Raw genomic sequence first — 17,508 nt, 5'->3', positions numbered from 1 at the left:
TGATAATTAAATATTTTTATCTTCTTTTTACAATTTTGGAAACAGAAAATTATGGCAAGAAAGTATTAATAATTATAATTTGATTCAGTTAGTAGAATAATAATAATAATTATATTTTAATTTTTTCATAAATATAATAAATCCCACAAAAATTAATACATGAATATATATACAAAATTTATTTAATTATGCACCACTTTTATAAATCTTAAAAAGAAATACATTAGACATAAATAAATTATATAAAAATAAATTTATAAACTGACGTGATTTAATACAGTACATCAAATTATAAAATTATTCTTATTATAAAATAAATTTTGTATATTAATTTATATATTTATTTTTATATAATTTTTTTTATATATATGTAACAGTTCTATTTCTAAAATTAAAAAAATTTAAAATATTGAGACATCCAAAAAGATACTGCCTTTTCACAGGTGGAAATTTTCAGAACTTTGACTTTACAAAACGACTATATAAAAACGAATAGGAAGGTGAAATCCCATTCCGATTCTATTCAGAAGAACTAGCACGTCTTTTCCCCTCTCTCTCTCTCTCTCTCTCTATTTCGAGTACGTATTTTGTCGTTGAAACACAGATCAAAGCAGAGATTGAATTTGCAGCAAAAATGGAAGGATACAACTCGAATGGGGCATCATGGGCAGACCAGTGGGACTACAGCAACCCAGATCCTGTCCCTGCCGGCGTCAACACCTCCGCCAAGAATAACTCAACCACAGCAAAATACAAACAGAAGGTCGGAGAAGGCCTCGGAAAGACAAAAGCTGTGGCTTCTAATGGCGTCAAGAAGGTGAAGGAAGGTACTTCCTCCGGCCTTCGTTGGATCAAGGACAAGTATCATAAAACCACCCAGAAGCACTAGTATACCCATATCAGATCGCCATCGTCGATCTCAGTACTCCCCCTTGCCTGCACATCACGACCTACCTTTTGATCTTTTTCTTTTTCCTTTGTAGTTTGATTGTGTACACACACACACACATATGTATTGCTTCTTTCCTCTGTTAATCATTTATTCATGTGTATCATGATACAGATCTGTTGAGTGGTTTTCGTGTATATATTAGAACATGATCGTTTGATCTTCTTGAGTTACTTCATGGTTTGGTTGTTTTTTTCAATTTTTTTTTCACTTTTTTGAGTATTAATTTCGCCTCAGTACCCAGTTTCTATGAGATTGAACTCGCAAGACGATCATACACACGATACACATCTTTTTCAAAAAAAGAAAAAAAGATATAGGCCTTAGCAAGCCAAGTCAATGAGCTGTTAATTTGATCCGACGAATTTTTTTATGGAAAAATGGTTGATCTATTCTGCCGGTCATGTTTTTAATAAAAAAGGTACGTAAGAATCCAGATTAATTGCCTTTGTCATGTGAGGGTCCGGACCCACTCATTCAACGCAATGTAATTGGTCAAAAATCGCAGGTGATCTGCAAGCAAATTATATGTTTTAAGGGCCGGTTTGATTCATAGATAAGATAAGACGGTAGATGAAAGATAAAAATAAGAAAAAGATATTATTAAAATATTATTTTTTAAACTAATTATTATTTAAAAATTTAAAAAAATTGAATTGAGATTTGAAAAAGTTGAATTGTTTATTATATTTTATATGAGAATTTGATAAAGTTATAATGATGAGATGAAATATTTTCTGAATAACCAAAGTTGAAACCAAACCATCTTCTAATTTCAAACTGCAAGTAATGTATTTTTTTTATTATTATTATTCAGCTGATTAAACCTGTTTGGATACACATTTTTTCTTCTGATTAAAATTTAAACTTCGTGGTTAATTTGCGCAAAAAGAAAAAGAAAAAAAAATTTTGAGTTTTTGGTTAAGGCTAGAGATAAAAGAGAGAAGGATCGTGATCACAGGAGCATTAACGCAGCTCTCCAATCTAGTGTGGGGCTAGAGCCTTATGGTTAAGGCCGGGACCATGCATTGGCTTGGATGAGTACTACTCCCGCCCTATATAATATGTATCATCTATGCTTGCGGATGGTCCCGCCCTAAATGTTAAGACGCAAGGCTAGTTGGCCTGGCGTATTAAAATTGCGTTTTTTTTTTTTTCAGAAAATAATATTTATAGTCAGAGAACTGGCAAGTACTACACGTTCTTTTTATAAAAAAGAGATAAATATAAGATGTAAAAAAATAATTTTTTAATAGAAGACTTTACTTTTTTTTTTAAAAAAGTGTGAGATGTTTATACAACTCATAATTATATTTAGCATTATTTTTATTATGAATCTCAATTTATTCAAAAGGTCTACACAATACTTAGCTTAGATAGTTTGAAATTTTAGAGCTGTTATGCGCCCTATACAACCGAATAGCAGCACACTACATCTGACCCCAGCTCCGCCTAAGCGAGGTGGCCATCTTTCACCCTTGGGCCTGTATCTTCCACCATAGGCCCTGCCAAATGGGCGAGTGGATCTCTTTAGCCCCGCCGTTTCAAAATTCGTTCATTCTTTTTTTTTTTTAAGAATTGCCGATTGAATTTAAAGGTAATAAAACTTGCCATTATGATCAGATTTAATTAGGGCAATTTTTCTAGGCTGAGTGGGGGCAAACTTGACTTTTTTTTGCTAGAAGATTCTTATATATGTTTGGAAGTTTTGCTACAAATCAGCCAGGGCCGGCTCAATAGGTTCGGAGGCCTAAGGCTAAAATTTTGATTGAGGTTTTTTTTTTAAAGTAAAATTAAATATATTAATTTTTTTATAGAATAAATATATTAATTTTTATATTATATTTTTATTTAAAAATAATTCCTATCGTTTGGCAAAGTAAAATTACTGATTAAGATTTTATACTACTTTTTCAACTAATAACCGGCTTAATATTTATTAGAAAACTTTCGATTTAGAAAGGATTTTATCAAATCTAGTTTTACAAGATGTGTTTTAGATTCTTGGAGCCCTTGGAAACATAATTGTTCTCAACTATTCTCAAATTCTACTTTTTTCTCTCTCATCTCTTAAAATCCAATAAAACACATTTACTCAAACTATTTCATTACTATTTACAAACTATTTTATTATTATTCACAGATATCATGATATATTCTTAGTATCCAAATGAGCCATAGAAATAATTATAATCATTATTATCAATAAAGTTATATAAATAACCTACACATTTGGGAAAAGTGGGCTCTTGCCTGTACAAAGGATTATACAAAAAAATTTTATGAACCCTCGAAAATTAGATTTTACTATTTATAATTTTTACATTGTATATTAAACTAATAATGACAAAAAAAGAAGTCTATTCTTAAAATGACAGTACCTGAAATAATTATTATGTGGGATACTTTCAAAACTAATAATGACATAATATTTATTTGATATTTTTTATATTCTCATTGTGTTTATTAATTTTTTTAATTAGATATTTTTTCTATTCAAACAATTCTACTTAATTTTTTTTTTTTTTTTGGGCCTTCTTCTACTAAGGGCCTTAGGCAATTGCTTAACTTGCCTTAGTCACTATTCACATCATACACTTCACACTTATAACTTTTCATAGGATAGAAAGTGTTTTTCATAAGTGTATGAGATTTTGAGTATTTTTTTGTGAGATGTATGATGATGAATAGTGACTGATAAAAAAAAATTAATATAAAAAATGGGTCCCATCGCTGAATGTCCCATGTTTGGATTGTCTCCCAATCATAAAATACTGATCTTACCAAGCAAAATGAATTGAATGGGGTCGATTAATATTTATAAACTAAGCGACACATGGTGGGCACCAATTGGGCCGAACGTTTAATAATCTCTGAACCAATAAACACTTCTTAATTAATTAAATAGATTGATAACTTCTTGCATGAGGTGGTATCTTCCTTTATTTTAATTTATTCCATTTGTAAGCATCTATTCTATATAATTTCCTCTATCATTAGTCAAACAAACACACCAACATAGCCTTATGAGCTGCATTTAATTATTATGGGCAAGTTGTAGTCCATGAAATGTGTGACAAATATTTATATTTTTTATAGTCTATTTTTTTAAAATATATATAAGTTCAATATATTAAACACATTAAAATAAAATATAAAGCTCCCTTTCAAATCTTTATATCTAGTTCATATATCATATAAATAGACAATTTCTTTTTTGTCTACTTTCTAAGCTCCCTTTTAACATTTGGTCTGCTGGTTTATGTTCTAGCTAGGTTATGTTTGTCGCATTTGTTTAACATAGTAAGACTACCCATTTTATAATTACTTAGTATCATATTTCATAAAAATTACTAATTCTTTTAAATTTTTAATCCAATTTCATTTTTAAATTTTACATATGAATTATAAAAATATATGGAGGTCTAAGTTTTTAGACCAACTTGAGTGCCTAATCAAGTGGAAGAGAAATAAATTTATGAAAGGACTTCTACTATATTTGTTATTCATTTAATATTGTCTAAAATATTTATACGTACGGACAATAATAAATATTGTATGACTTACTTAATAAATCTATTTGTTTCATTTAAAGGCCTTAAATTTGGGCAAGAACTTAAAAGAGAAATCCTTACAGCCGGTCCGGCTGGTTTTCAAATAAAAACTGTCTGCCACTTATAAACTTACACGTAAGCCTTCCACTGTTTCTATCATAAATCATCAAACATCAGAAAACCAATTTGTTTGTAAAAATCGCTCGCACCCCCCTTCGAAGGAAATCCCTTGCACAGGCCTTCATCCCTCTCACCTGTACCCTCGATTCCTCTTCGCAACCCCGAATCGCACCCACACCCGTAACCGCACCCCCATTAGCAACCTCGAAAAACATCCCCTAAGTCGAAGCTCAACCGGAGCACCCCCTTCATTTAAACTCAACCTGAAGTCGAAGCTCAACACGAAGGAAATCCCCACAAATCGGCATCAGTTGTCCTCCACGCCTTCCGATGACTTCGACTATGATCACCCCCAGTACACCTCCTACACTGAGCCCTCTGCCTGTCAAAGGATTTTGGTTTGATTGGGTTTTGATGGAGAGGAGATGGAGATGATCAACGAAGATGGGGGAGATCAGTGATAGAGATGCGTCGGACTGAGATGGTCGGACTCGGCATTCGCATCGGCATTGGCTTCGAACTGAGGGTGGAGAGACCAGCGAGGAAGAAAAGGCAGAGGACGGTGCTGAAGAAGAGAAGGCTAGCACATACAAGGTGATTGTCTGTGGTGGGGTGTATTTTTCTTAAAATGTTTTATCTTACGTGGCTTGAGATGAATGGAGGGCAGTTTTTGTGGGAAAACTAGCTGGATCAGTGTGAAGCGATTCTCAACTTAAAAACATCTTTTTCTTCTAAAAAAAATGTATTATATCACCAAATTTTGTACTAAGCGAAGCCAACTAAAGGAATATTCATAATTGAGAAGTACTGTAGAAACAAAAGAATCACATAAAAATAAATCCACAAAGTGACGTGGTTTGATATGATTCATTAAATCTATTTTACAATCTAACATATCTTATCAAACTATGTCACTTTATGGATTTATTTTTATGTAATATTTGTGTGGTTAAATATTTATCTTCCTAATTACATTCTTATTGTAGATGTAAAAGTTTGGCTATGATTATGTGACTAAGTTGATAAGTTTGTATAGGATTAGGTGACTAAAATGATAGAGTTTATCCTATTATTAAGTTGGTAATTTTGGATGAATGTAAATTATTTAATGACTTTATTTATAATAATATTAAGTTTATCTAAGAGATATTAGAGGTTGTTTAGATAAGTCATAAGTGAGAAAATTGAGTTCTAAGGAATTTACACTTATCCAGAGAAGAGGTTGATCTGAAATCTAATACTACAGTGAAGAGTTATCATGAAATGTTAGATTTCGTCAGGAGACGACTTTGCGATTGTCAGTAGAGTTCTACTGCAGATCAAATTTCTACCATACTCATTTCGTCAATAGAATCCTACTACAGATCAAACTCCTATCAAATTTGTTCCATCAGCTGAATCATACTGCAATTGGAATTGATTTTTAAATTGTTTATTTAAGGGATCCTATTGGTTAGGATATGTAGAGATTTAGATCTACATATTTTCTAGAGCACTTTTCAGTGCATATTTTGGTGATAAAATTCCTTGGATAATTTTCATATTGTTTCTCTCAAAGAGTGGTACTTGAGTGTGAAAAAAATCTTCTTGAGAATTTTTTAATGTTTTATCTCTCTTTTTGAGTGTGTGCATACTTCATGTTGGAGAATTGATTGGTCGAGTTTTAGCCACATGAGTTCCAGGAGAAAAGTCAATGTTTGAAAATCGCCAGAGGTTCTGGCTGCTACTATGGTAGAAGGCAAATGTGTCATTTGTCTAGTCAAGTAAGAGTGTCAATTGACAAAAGTTTTATAATTGAACTTTACTTGTAATTGATTTTCAGATAATAAAATTGGCTTTTCTGGGTTTGGCTGCTCCGTAGGGTTTTACTTTTAAAGATTTTTTTTAAAGGGTTTCCCTTCGATACCAATCTTTGTGTTACGCACTTTGTTTATTTTACGTCATTGCTTAACTATTAAATTATTACATAATTACCGACTAATTAATTTGTTGAGTAAATTGGTAAATATTTCCACTGCGTTATAGGGGTACTTGAAAATTTTCAATAGGCATCTGAGCGTGGTTCACTCATCTATGTGTGATCCGTGTCCCTGTAGATCATGTCGTCATCATTATATATCCCGTCATACTTTAATGAGGAAAACTATGATTATTAGAAAGTTCGTATGAGGGTTTTTCTAAAATCTTTAGATCAACGTGTGCGTGACATTAATTGATAGGACTATTTGTATATTCTTGCATTCCTTGCATTTCATTTTATTAGTCTAGGACATGCATTTTATTTTTCTATTTTTAATTATGTTTCTGGTTTCAGCTTCTAAATAAGAAAAATAATATAAAAATTTCTGATTTGTTTCTAATTTTTTGGGAAGTGCATGATTGATATGTCAAAGTTTTGAGCACATGTATTTTCACAAAATAAATTTTTGAACTTATGCATCTCTCTACTTTGTACAATTCACTTTGTGCATACTAACCCTATGGATCATCTTGACAAAATTTATTTACGAGCACTATGAGGAACTTATATGTATGTTTATTATAATTAAGTTCCATATTTATTATTGAGATGCTTACCATAAAGAGAGTCTATGCCTTGAATTGACTAATACAAGTTGAACCTAATACAATAATAAAAAGATATTTTCTTGCCAGACACAAATAGTTAATCCATATATAAAAATTCAGTATTATATCATTCCAAAAAAAATAAACACCATACACGGATCTATCCCTTAAGTCCTTATAAAAATAATTGTGGCTCAAATCATTGTTGAAAAAGATGAGCAATAAAAATGGACATGAAAGGAGTTGTGTAAACTAGTGTTTGGAGGAGATACTCATGTATCTAGGCCCTAGCATAAAGTTTGACTTTTAAGGTAAGTGACAAACTTTTGGGAGCATCTATAAGAAGAAAATACTCAAGAATACTATTATAAAAAATATATTAAAAAGAAAAAGAAATAAAGAGTTACTTTTCTATATAAGTTTGCTCACTCACACACTCACATGAAGTTTGGCATTGATGATCTTATGAGGTGTGAACATCCATAGTGATTGTTGCAAATAAGAGGGTGTACTCTATTGAATTTTTTTTGTGAGTGATACTATGTTTGAACTAAGATGCATCTAGGCATGTTACTTGCCCCATTGCTTATATATATATAAAAATAAAAAATTTTGTTAAAACTTTTTATTATTATTTATTTATTTTGGTTTATATAAAATAAATATGAAAATATAAAATATAATGAAGTATGAGTCAGTGTCAGGATTATTCATGTCGGTTTTAAACTAATACCCACCAAGTGTTTGTTTTTATATCTCAACCAAGCTACTTTATTCTTTTTACCATGATTTTACTTGCATTCATGCTCATACATCAGATGCATTTAATCCATGAAAAGTTGAAACATATGGGAGTTGTTCATCATGTCTTTCTTAGTGTCTTTATCTCGGCTCATACAAGTGGTATTTATTATCTTATGAGTCTTGTCAGATTAGTGACAAAAATGAGGAGATTTAAATTTGTTGTTGAGGAAGAGTTGAACGAGCTGAGGGAGAGTTGAATGAGTAAGTGAAGTAAGTGTATTGCTAAAAGAAATGGAGAGATTGAGGGGGAATAGCAGAATATTGAGGAGGAGAACTATATACTTGAGGGGGAGCAACAAAATATTGAGGGGGAGTACTAAGTACTAAACATGGTTATTGATGATGATTAGAACACTATTTTAGTAGGTTTAGATTATGTCTAACCATTGATTTTGTTGAGACTAATTTCAAAGAGTGTTCTATGTCATTTCTTCTCATTACTGTATTAAGATTTTCTTCGTGAGATCTTGGTCTGCTGGTTGTCTTTGTCTCCGGTACACTTTACATTTATCAAGTTAGTTTTGTCACCAATCCACCAAAGGGGGGAGATTGTAGATGCAAGACTGATGGGAGCCAAGGTGGGACTACTCTTAAAGATCCTTTGCAAGTTCTAGATGAGCCAATTACAAGATCAATGGCCAAGAAGATTAAGGAAGCAATGCACGGATTGGTGCAATCCATTTGGGATGAAGCTAGCAAGAGCCTAACACTCAAGATGGGCTTGAAAGAAGGAGAACCAGCTTTGATCCACTTGATTCAAGCTGTGGAAAACATGACTTAGAGATATGACCTATTGTTATTGGAGGCTTCCAATTTGGTTAAATGATTTATTTTATTAATTTAGAATAAGTGGGCTTGAAGATGCTTGATCCATACGTCTTATTTTTAATGAACTAGAGTTTTCAAGAAGGCATTGTATTTTGGCCAAGGGCTTATTTGAAAAGGTACTTTTTAGGAACTAGGGTTTCAAGAGGTTACTGTAGCGTTACTGTAGTCGCGACACTGTTCATTAGGGGCATTTTGGGTAAAAGGGGCTTTATTTTGGCTAGGATTTTAATTAGGTTTAGTTTAAATATTCCTTGTAGCCTTATTTGAAGCCTTAGACAATATTGAATTTTATTTGAGTTGAGTTTTCTCCTTTTGTTCTTGATTGAACTCTTGAACTTATCAAAGGTAAATCACAACATTTGTGGTGTTCCTCCTTTGTAATCTAGGTTCTTGAGACGGGTTTTTCAACAAGTCTAGATTTTAATATAATATAGGTTCTTGAAACGAGTTCTCATCGGGTCTAAGTTCACCATCCGTTGACTTGATTTTGGCTTTCTTGGGGAGTTTTCAAATTGATTGTGGGATTAAGGGATTTCATTCCCGCGGGTTCATATCATTTGGTATTCAGAGCAAGGTTTCCAATCAGGTCTGATTCTATCTTTTATTTCTTGCATATTTAATTCTAGGGCTTCCTTGTTCTAGGATTGATTACAAAAAAAAAAATAGAGGTGGCTGCCAGATTTCTTCACTATTATTAGGGTTGCTGAATTTCATTGTTCTAAGGTCTGTGTTGGCTGAAATCTCTTGTTCTATGGGCTGCCATATATCACTTGTCTTAGAGTTTTTGAGTTATTGTTTAGGTTTTCTCAATTGTTTATTCTTGATTGTGATCACATCAGTTGGTGAAAAGAAAAAAAAAAAAAACCAAAATTTTGTCTTTAGCCTTATCATCAAAGGGGCTGCATACATTATTATCTAGTTGGTATCTTGTCTTATAGTTAGTTTCATTCTTAGAACTTCCTTGATTCACGTGTCATTTTTTTTTCATTCCTTCCGTGTTTCTCTTGTTCTTGTTTCTTGGATTTAATTACTAGTTGGGATAAAACAAGGTTGCTTTGTCTTGATTGAGTTCAATTAGTTCTTAAAGAACTTGAGGGGGAAACTCTTGAGGTAAAAGGTAAGAGAGTGTGAGACTATTATCGGGAAAAAGCCAATTAAGAGTGAAACACGAGTCGAGTGCCATTATTCGAGTGTAAACACGTAAGGGAGTGTGTGAGGTTTTCTTTTTGCCACTAACATTCTTTTATGCAGCACCTTATAATGTCTCATCGGAGTAGCACATTACCAAGGGAGAGAGCAAATAACTAATCCTATATGTTGCAAGCCATGCAACAACAGTTTGAGCGGATGAACTTTGTGTTGGGTGAAGTGAGGGATAGGATGGATCATCAAGAAGCAACGATTAGAAATCTGCAAGGTGGGAGAGATAGGAGGCGACGTGAGCATAGAGTTGAAAATGAGTATGAGAATGAAGGAGATGGTGAGGATGAGGAAGACTTAGCATCTGAAGTTGGGTCGGGTAGACATGGAAGAGTTAAGCGAGAAAGATGACTTGAGGGGAATCTCAGGGGTTAGGATGGTGTAGATAGAGACATTGGGAGCATCAAAATGAAAATACCATCTTTTCAAGGTAGAGCTAACCTTGAGGTTTATCTAGAGTGGGAGAAAAAAATAGAATTGGTGTTTGATTGCCATAATTACTCTAAGGAGAAGAAAGTGAAGTTGGCAGTAATTGAGTTAATTGATTATGCTATTATTTGATGGGATCAATTAGTGACCAATAGGAGGAGGAATTATGAGAGGCCTGTAGAGACATGGGGAGAGTTGAAAGCGCTTATGAGGTGAAGATTTGTACCTAGCCATTACTATAGAGACCTTTACCAGAAATAATAAAATCTTACACAGAGGTCTAGGAGTATGGAGGATTACCATAAGGAGATGGAGCTGGCAATGATTTGGGCTAATGTAAAGGAGGACCGGGAGGCCACCATGGCTAGATTTTTGAGTGGTTTGAATAAGGACATAGCCAATGTAATTGAATTGCAGCATTATGTGGAGATAGAGGACATGGTGCACATGGCTATGAAGGTGGAGAGGCAGTTAAAAAGAAAAGGAACAGCAAGGTACACTTTGGTTTTTAGCACTACTTGAAAATCAAAGTGGGATAGGAATGATCAAGCTGAAGCAAAGAGAAAGACCGAACCACCTAAGGGAAAAGATGGGAGAACTAGCAACAAACTCAAAGTAGAATCACAACCTTCATGGAATAGAGATATTAAATGTTTTAAGTGTTTGGATTCAGGGCACATTGCTTCTCAATGTCCAAATAGAAGGGTGATGATTATGCGTGACAATGAGGAGGTGATGACTGAGAGTGAGGATGATAGTGATGAGGTGCCCGAGTTGGTTGACGCTAGTGATGATGATGGAGTGGTATATCCCGGGACAGGTGAGTCTCTTGTTGCCAGGCGTGCTCTCAATGCATACATTAAGGTGGATGATGCAGAGCAACATAGAGAGAACATTTTCCATACTAGATGCCATGTCAAGAATAAGGTATGTAGTATGATCATTGATGAGGGGAGTTGTAATAATGTGGCTAGCACTACTTTGGTTGAGAAATTGAATTTACCAACCTTAAAACACTCTAGACCATACAAATTGCAGTGGTTGAATGATTGTGGAGAGGTTAGGGTGGACAAACAAGTATTAGTTACTTTTTCTATTGGGAAGTATCAGGATGAGGTGCTTTGTGATGTTGTGCTTATGTATGCTGGCCATATTTTGTTAGGGAGGCCGTGGCAGTATGATAGGTGACACATGATGGGTTCAAGAACATGTACAGCTTTGAAAAGGAGGGCAAAACAATCAAGCTTGCTCCTTTAACTCCAAGCCAGGTCTATGAGGACCAACTGAAATTGAAAAGTGAGGTTGCTCAAAAAAAAAAAAGAGTGAAAATGAGAGTAATAAAAAAAGAAAGAGTGAAAAAGTGATTGAGCAAAAAAGAAAGAGTGAGAGTGAAAATGAGCATAAAAGAAAGAGTGAAAAAGAAAGTAGAGAGGTGGCTGAGAGTAAAGAAAAAAGAGTGAAGCCAAGAGAGAAAAAAGAAAGAGAGTCTGCAGAGAGAAAAGGAAAGGCAAAAATGAGTTTCTATGCAAGAGAGAGCGAGGTTAAGAGGGCTTTCTTCGCAGATCGCCCTATGATTTTTCTTGTCTATAAAGAGTCTTACTCTTGATGACACTAACCAGTCTCTTCCTAGTTTGGCTGTTTCTTTGTTGCAGGAGTTTGAGGATGTATTCCCGGAGGAGATGCCAAATGAGTTGCCACCCATTAGAGGTATTGAACACCAGATTGATTTTGTGCCCGGGGCTGCTATTCCAAACCGACTAGCTTATAGGAGTAATCCAGAGGAGACAAAGGAGCTTCAGAGGCAAGTTGAGGATTTGATGAGCAAGGGGTACGTGAGGGAGAGCATGAGCCCTTGTGCAGTACCAGTGCTACTAGTGCCAAAGAGGGATGGGACGTGGAGGATGTGCATTGATTGCAGGGCGGTCAACAATATCACGATAAAGTATCGCCATCCCATTTCTAGATTGGATGATATGCTTGATGAATTGCATGACTCATGTATTTTCAGTAAAATTGATCTTAAAAGTGGGTACCATCAAATTAGAATGAAAGAGGGTGATGAATGAAAAACTGCTTTTAAGACTAAGTATGGGCTTTATGAATGGTTGATTATGCCATTTGGACTTACAAATGCGCCTAGTACTTTCATGAGATTAATGAACCATGTCCTACGTGCATTCATAGGCAAGTTTGTGGTTGTGTACTTTAATGATATCTTAGTGTACAACAAGGACTTAAATGAACATATTGAGCATTTGAGATATGTGTTTGATGTGTTGAGATGTGAGAAGTTGTATGCTAATTTCAAGAAATGTGCCTTTTGCATGGAAAAAGTTGTTCTTTGTTATGTTGCTAGTACAAAAGGTATTGAGGTGGATGAAGAGAAAGTCATGGCCATCAAGGAGTGGCCAACGCCAAAAAGCATTACTGAGGTAAGAAGCTTTCATGGCTTAGCTAGCTTTTATTGCCGTTTTGTTAAAGACTTTAGCACTATTGCTGCACCACTCACTGATGTAATTAAAAAGAAGGTTGGGTTTCATTGGGGGGCTAATCAAGAGAACGCTTTTGCCAATATTAAAGAAAGGTTGTGCTCTGCATCTGTGTTAGCATTACCTGATTTTAACAAAACTTTTGAGATTGAATGTGATGCCTCAGGAATAGGGATTGGCGCCGTTTTGATGCAGGATTGGCGGCCCATAGCCTTCTTCAGTGAAAAGCTAAGTGGGCTATCCCTGAAGTACCCTACTTATGACAAAGAGCTTTATGCTCTTGTTCATGCATTAGAGACTTGGCAGCACTACCTATGGCCAAGGGAATTTGTGATCCACATCGATTATGAATAATTGAAGCATCTCAAGGATCAAGGTAAGTTGAATAAAAGGCATGCTAGATGGATGGAATACATTGAGACATTTCCCTATGTCATCCGTTGCAAGCAAGGTAAGGATAACATTGTTGCTGATACTCTATCCCAGAGGTATGTAAGTCTTACTTCTATGAGTGCTAAAATGTTTGGGTTTGAATATGTGAAAGAAATGTATGCCGATGACGTTGACTTTTCTAATGTGTATATGGCATGCGATAAGGCGGCATTTGTTAAGTTTTACAAGCATGATGGTTATTTGTTTAAGGAAATCAAACTTTGTGTGCCAAGTTGTTCTATGCATGAGTTATTGGTGTGTGAGGCACATGGTGGGGATTAATGGGACACTTTGGTGTCAAGAAAACTTTAGACATTTTGCATGAACATTTCTTTTGGCCTAAGATGAAGAGAGATGTTAATCGTATTTGTGGAAGGTGCATTACATGTAGAAAGGCCAAATCTAAGGTTTTGCCACATGGGTTGTATACACCCTTACCCGTTCCTAGTGAGCCATGGGTAGACATATCTATGGACATTGTTTTGGGGTTGCCTAGGATAAAAAGGGGTAGAGATTCTATTTTTGTGGTTATGGATAGATTTAGTAAGATGGCACATTTCATTCCATGCCATAAAACAAATGATGCCACAAACATAGCTGACTTGTTTTTTAGGGAGATAGTGTAACTCCATGGTGTACCTAGGAGTATTGTTTCAGATAGGGATGTTAAATTCCTTAGCTCCTTTTGGAAGGTGTTGTGGGGGAAATTTAGTACTAAACTTTTATTTTCCACTACTTGTCATCCACAGACTGATGGTCAGACTGAAGTAGTTAATAGGACTTTAACTCAGCTTTTGCGCACTGTTATTCAGAAGAATTTAAAAACTTGGGAAGATTGTTTACCATTTATAGAGTTTGCATATAATAGGATCATGCATACTACTACATCATATTTTCCTTTTGAAATTGTTTATGGATTTAATCCACTTACTCTTTTGGATTTGATGCCTTTACCTGTTAATGACAGGAGTAGCTTGGATGGACAAAAGAAGGCGGAGTTAGTGAAGTCACTTCATGAGAGGGTACGGCTTCAAATTGCCCAAAAGAATGAAATGGTTGCTTCCCAAGCCAATAAAGGGCGAAGGCGTGTCATCTTTGAACCAGGAAATTGGGTTTGGATTCATATGTGCAAAGAAAGATTCTCAGCCTAAAGAAGGACTAAGTTGCATCCTCGAGGAGATAGACCTTTCCAAATTATTGAGAAAATTAATGACAATGCATATAAAGTAGATTTTTCATGTGAGTATAATGTTTCTGCTACTTTCAATGTTTCTAATCTTTCTCCTTTTGATGTAGGTGAAGATTCGAGGTCGAATTCTTTTGAGGAGAGGGGGAATGATGGGAGCCAAGGTGGGCCTACTCTTAAAGATCATTTGCAAGTTTCAGATGGGTCAATTACAAGATCAAGGGTCAAGAAGATCAAGAAAGCAATGCACGGATTGGTGCAATCCACTTGGGATGAAGCTAGTAAGAGCCCAACACTCAAGATGAGCTTGAAAGAAGGAGACCAGTTTTGATCCACTTGATTCAAGTTGTGGAAGACATGACTTAGAGATAGGGCCTATTGTTATTGGAGGCTTCCAATTTGGTTAAATGATTTATTTTATTAGTTTAGAATAAGTGGGCTTGAAGATACTTGGCCCACGCGTCTTATTTTTAATGAACTAGAGTTTTTGGAAAGGCCTTGTATTTTGGCCAATGGCTTATTTGGAAAGTTACTTTTTACGAACTAGGGTTTCAAAACGTTACTATAGCGTTACTATAGCCGCGCGTACTGTAGCCACGACACTATTTATCAGGGGCATTTTGGGTAAAAGGGGCTTTATTTTGGCTAGAGTTTTAATTAGGTTTATTTAAATACTCCTTGTAGCCTCATTTGAAACCTTAGACAATATTGAATTTTATTTGTGAGTTGAGTTTTCTCCTCTTATTCTTGATTGAACTCTTGAACTTATCAAAGGTAAATTACAACATTTGTGGCGTTCCTACTATGTAATAGGGGTTCTTGAGACGGGTTCTTCAACGGGTCTAGATTTTAATATAATCTAGGTTCTTGAAACGAGTTCTCATCGGGTCTAAGTTCTCCATCTGTTAACTTGATTTTGGCTTTCTTGGGGAGTTTTCAAATTGATTGTGGGTTTAAGGGATTTCATTCCTGCGGGTTCATATCAAAGACATTCCTCACATTGTCTTTGTCACCAATCCGCTAAAGGGGGAGATTGTAAATGTAAAAATTTGGTTATGATTAGGTGACTAAGTTGATAAATTTGTATAAGATTAGGTGATTAAAATGATAGAGTTTATCCTATCATTAAGTTGGTAATTTTGGATGAATGTAAATTATTTAATGACGTTATTGTTGATGTAAAAGTTTGTTGGCTAGGATTAGATGATTAGGACATGTTTGAATTATTGGATGAATGTAATTTGTCTTTAACTTTATCTATGAATATTAAAATTCAAAGATAAATATATTAATAGATAAATGTTTGTCTTTATCTTTATCTATAAATATTTGAATTCTAAGATAAGTGGTTAAATAGATAAATGTTCAAAAGACTTTTGATCAAGATTGAATGTTTGAAAAGATAGGAGATATCAAGTGATCTGGATAGAATATTCAAAAAGAAGATATCAAGCAGAAAGAATTTCGAACTATCAAGAAGTTATCCAGAACAAAAGTTGAATAGAAATCAGTTACTGCAGAGAAGAGTTATCGCGACATGTCAGCAATTCGTTAGGAGATGTCTTCACAATAGATTCTATCCCCCCAACAGAATCCTACTGAAACTGGAACTCTTTACAAATAGTTTATTTAAGGGATTCTACTGGTTAAGATCGTCAGAGATTCAGATCTACATATTTTCTAGAACACTTTTTAGTGCATTGTTTGGTGAGAAAATTTCTTAGTAAATTTTCATATTTGTGATCTCTCTTTGAGTGTGATCGTGCTTCGAGCGTGGAGGATCGTGTGATTGGACTTCAGCCCCTAGAGCTCAAGGAGGAAAGCCAATATTTGAAAATCGCCAGAGGTTCTGGCTGCTACTGCAGTAGAAGACAAACGGGTCATTTGTTTGGGTAAGTAAGAGAGTCAAGTTGTAAAGGTTTTGTAATTGATGAGTCCTTGTAATTAATTTTCAAATAATAAGATTGAATTTCCTGGGTTTGGTTGTCCCGTAGGGTTTTACCTTTAAAGAGTTCTTTAAAGGGTTTCCCTTCGAAACCAATCATTGTGTTATGTAATTTATTTTATGTTATTGATTAATTATTAAATTAATTGCATGCTTGGATACTAACCAATTTATTAAGTGAATTGGTAGATATTTCCGTTGCATTACAGGGGTACTTGGGTAATTTCATTTATCTATAACAATATTAAGTTTATCTAAGAGATATTAGAGGTTGTTTAGATAAGTCATAAGTGGAAAAATTGAATCCCAAGGAATCTATACTTATCCAGAGAAGAGGTTGATCTGAAATCTGTTACAGTAGTGAAGAGTTATCACGAAATGTCATAATTCCGTCAGGAGACGACTTCGCGATTGTCAGCAGAGTTCTACTGAAGATCAAATTTCAACCAGACTCATTCCGTCAGTAGAATCCTACTACAGATCAAACTCCTATCAGGTTTGTTCTATCAGAAGAATCCTGCTGCAATTGGAATTGATTTTCAGATTGTTTGTTTAAGGGATCCTATTGGTTAGGATCTGTAGAGATTCAGATCTACATATTTCTAGAGCACTTTCTAGTGCATATTTTGGTGAGAAAATTCGTTAGAGAATTTTCATACTATTTTCTCAGAGAATGGTACTTGAGTGTGAGAAATGTTTTATCTCTCTTTTTGAGTGCGGGCATACTCCATGTTGGAGAATTGATTGATGGATTTTTAGCCACTGGAGTTCCAGGAGAAAAGCCAATGTTTGAAAATCGCCAAAGGTTCTGGTTACTACTACGGTAGAAGACAAATGGGTCATTTATCTAGTCAAATAAGAGTGTCAATTGATAAAGGTTTTGTAATTGAAATTTACTTGTAATTGATTTTCAAATAATAAAATTCATTTTTCTTGGTTTAGCTACCCCGTAGGGTTTTACTTTTAAAGAGTTCTTTAAAGGGTTTCCCTTCGATACCAATTTT

General features: G+C 34.5%; 1 protein-coding gene across 1 annotated transcript; it reads left to right on the top strand.

Moving 5' to 3' along the window:
• The first annotated feature begins 509 nt into the window (after nt 1-509).
• On the top strand, nt 510-1,122 carry LOC121237784. Its single transcript, XM_041134663.1, has one exon. The coding sequence runs from the start codon at nt 635-637 to the stop codon at nt 887-889; it is 255 nt and encodes an 84-aa protein (XP_040990597.1). The 5' UTR covers nt 510-634; the 3' UTR covers nt 890-1,122.
• The last annotated feature ends 16,386 nt before the right edge of the window (nt 1,123-17,508 follow it).

Source organism: Juglans microcarpa x Juglans regia, chromosome 6S (assembly GCF_004785595.1).
Source record: "Juglans microcarpa x Juglans regia isolate MS1-56 chromosome 6S, Jm3101_v1.0, whole genome shotgun sequence".
Taxonomy (NCBI): Eukaryota; Viridiplantae; Streptophyta; class Magnoliopsida; order Fagales; family Juglandaceae; genus Juglans; species Juglans microcarpa x Juglans regia.
Note: the sequence above shows the minus strand (reverse complement) of the source record. Positions and strands in the feature narration are given on the sequence as shown.

Excerpts from the sequence above, each read along its gene's own strand:
- LOC121237784 (XM_041134663.1), top strand. The coding sequence starts at position 635 with ATGGAAGGATACAACTCGAATGGGGCATCATGGGCAGACCAGTGGGAC.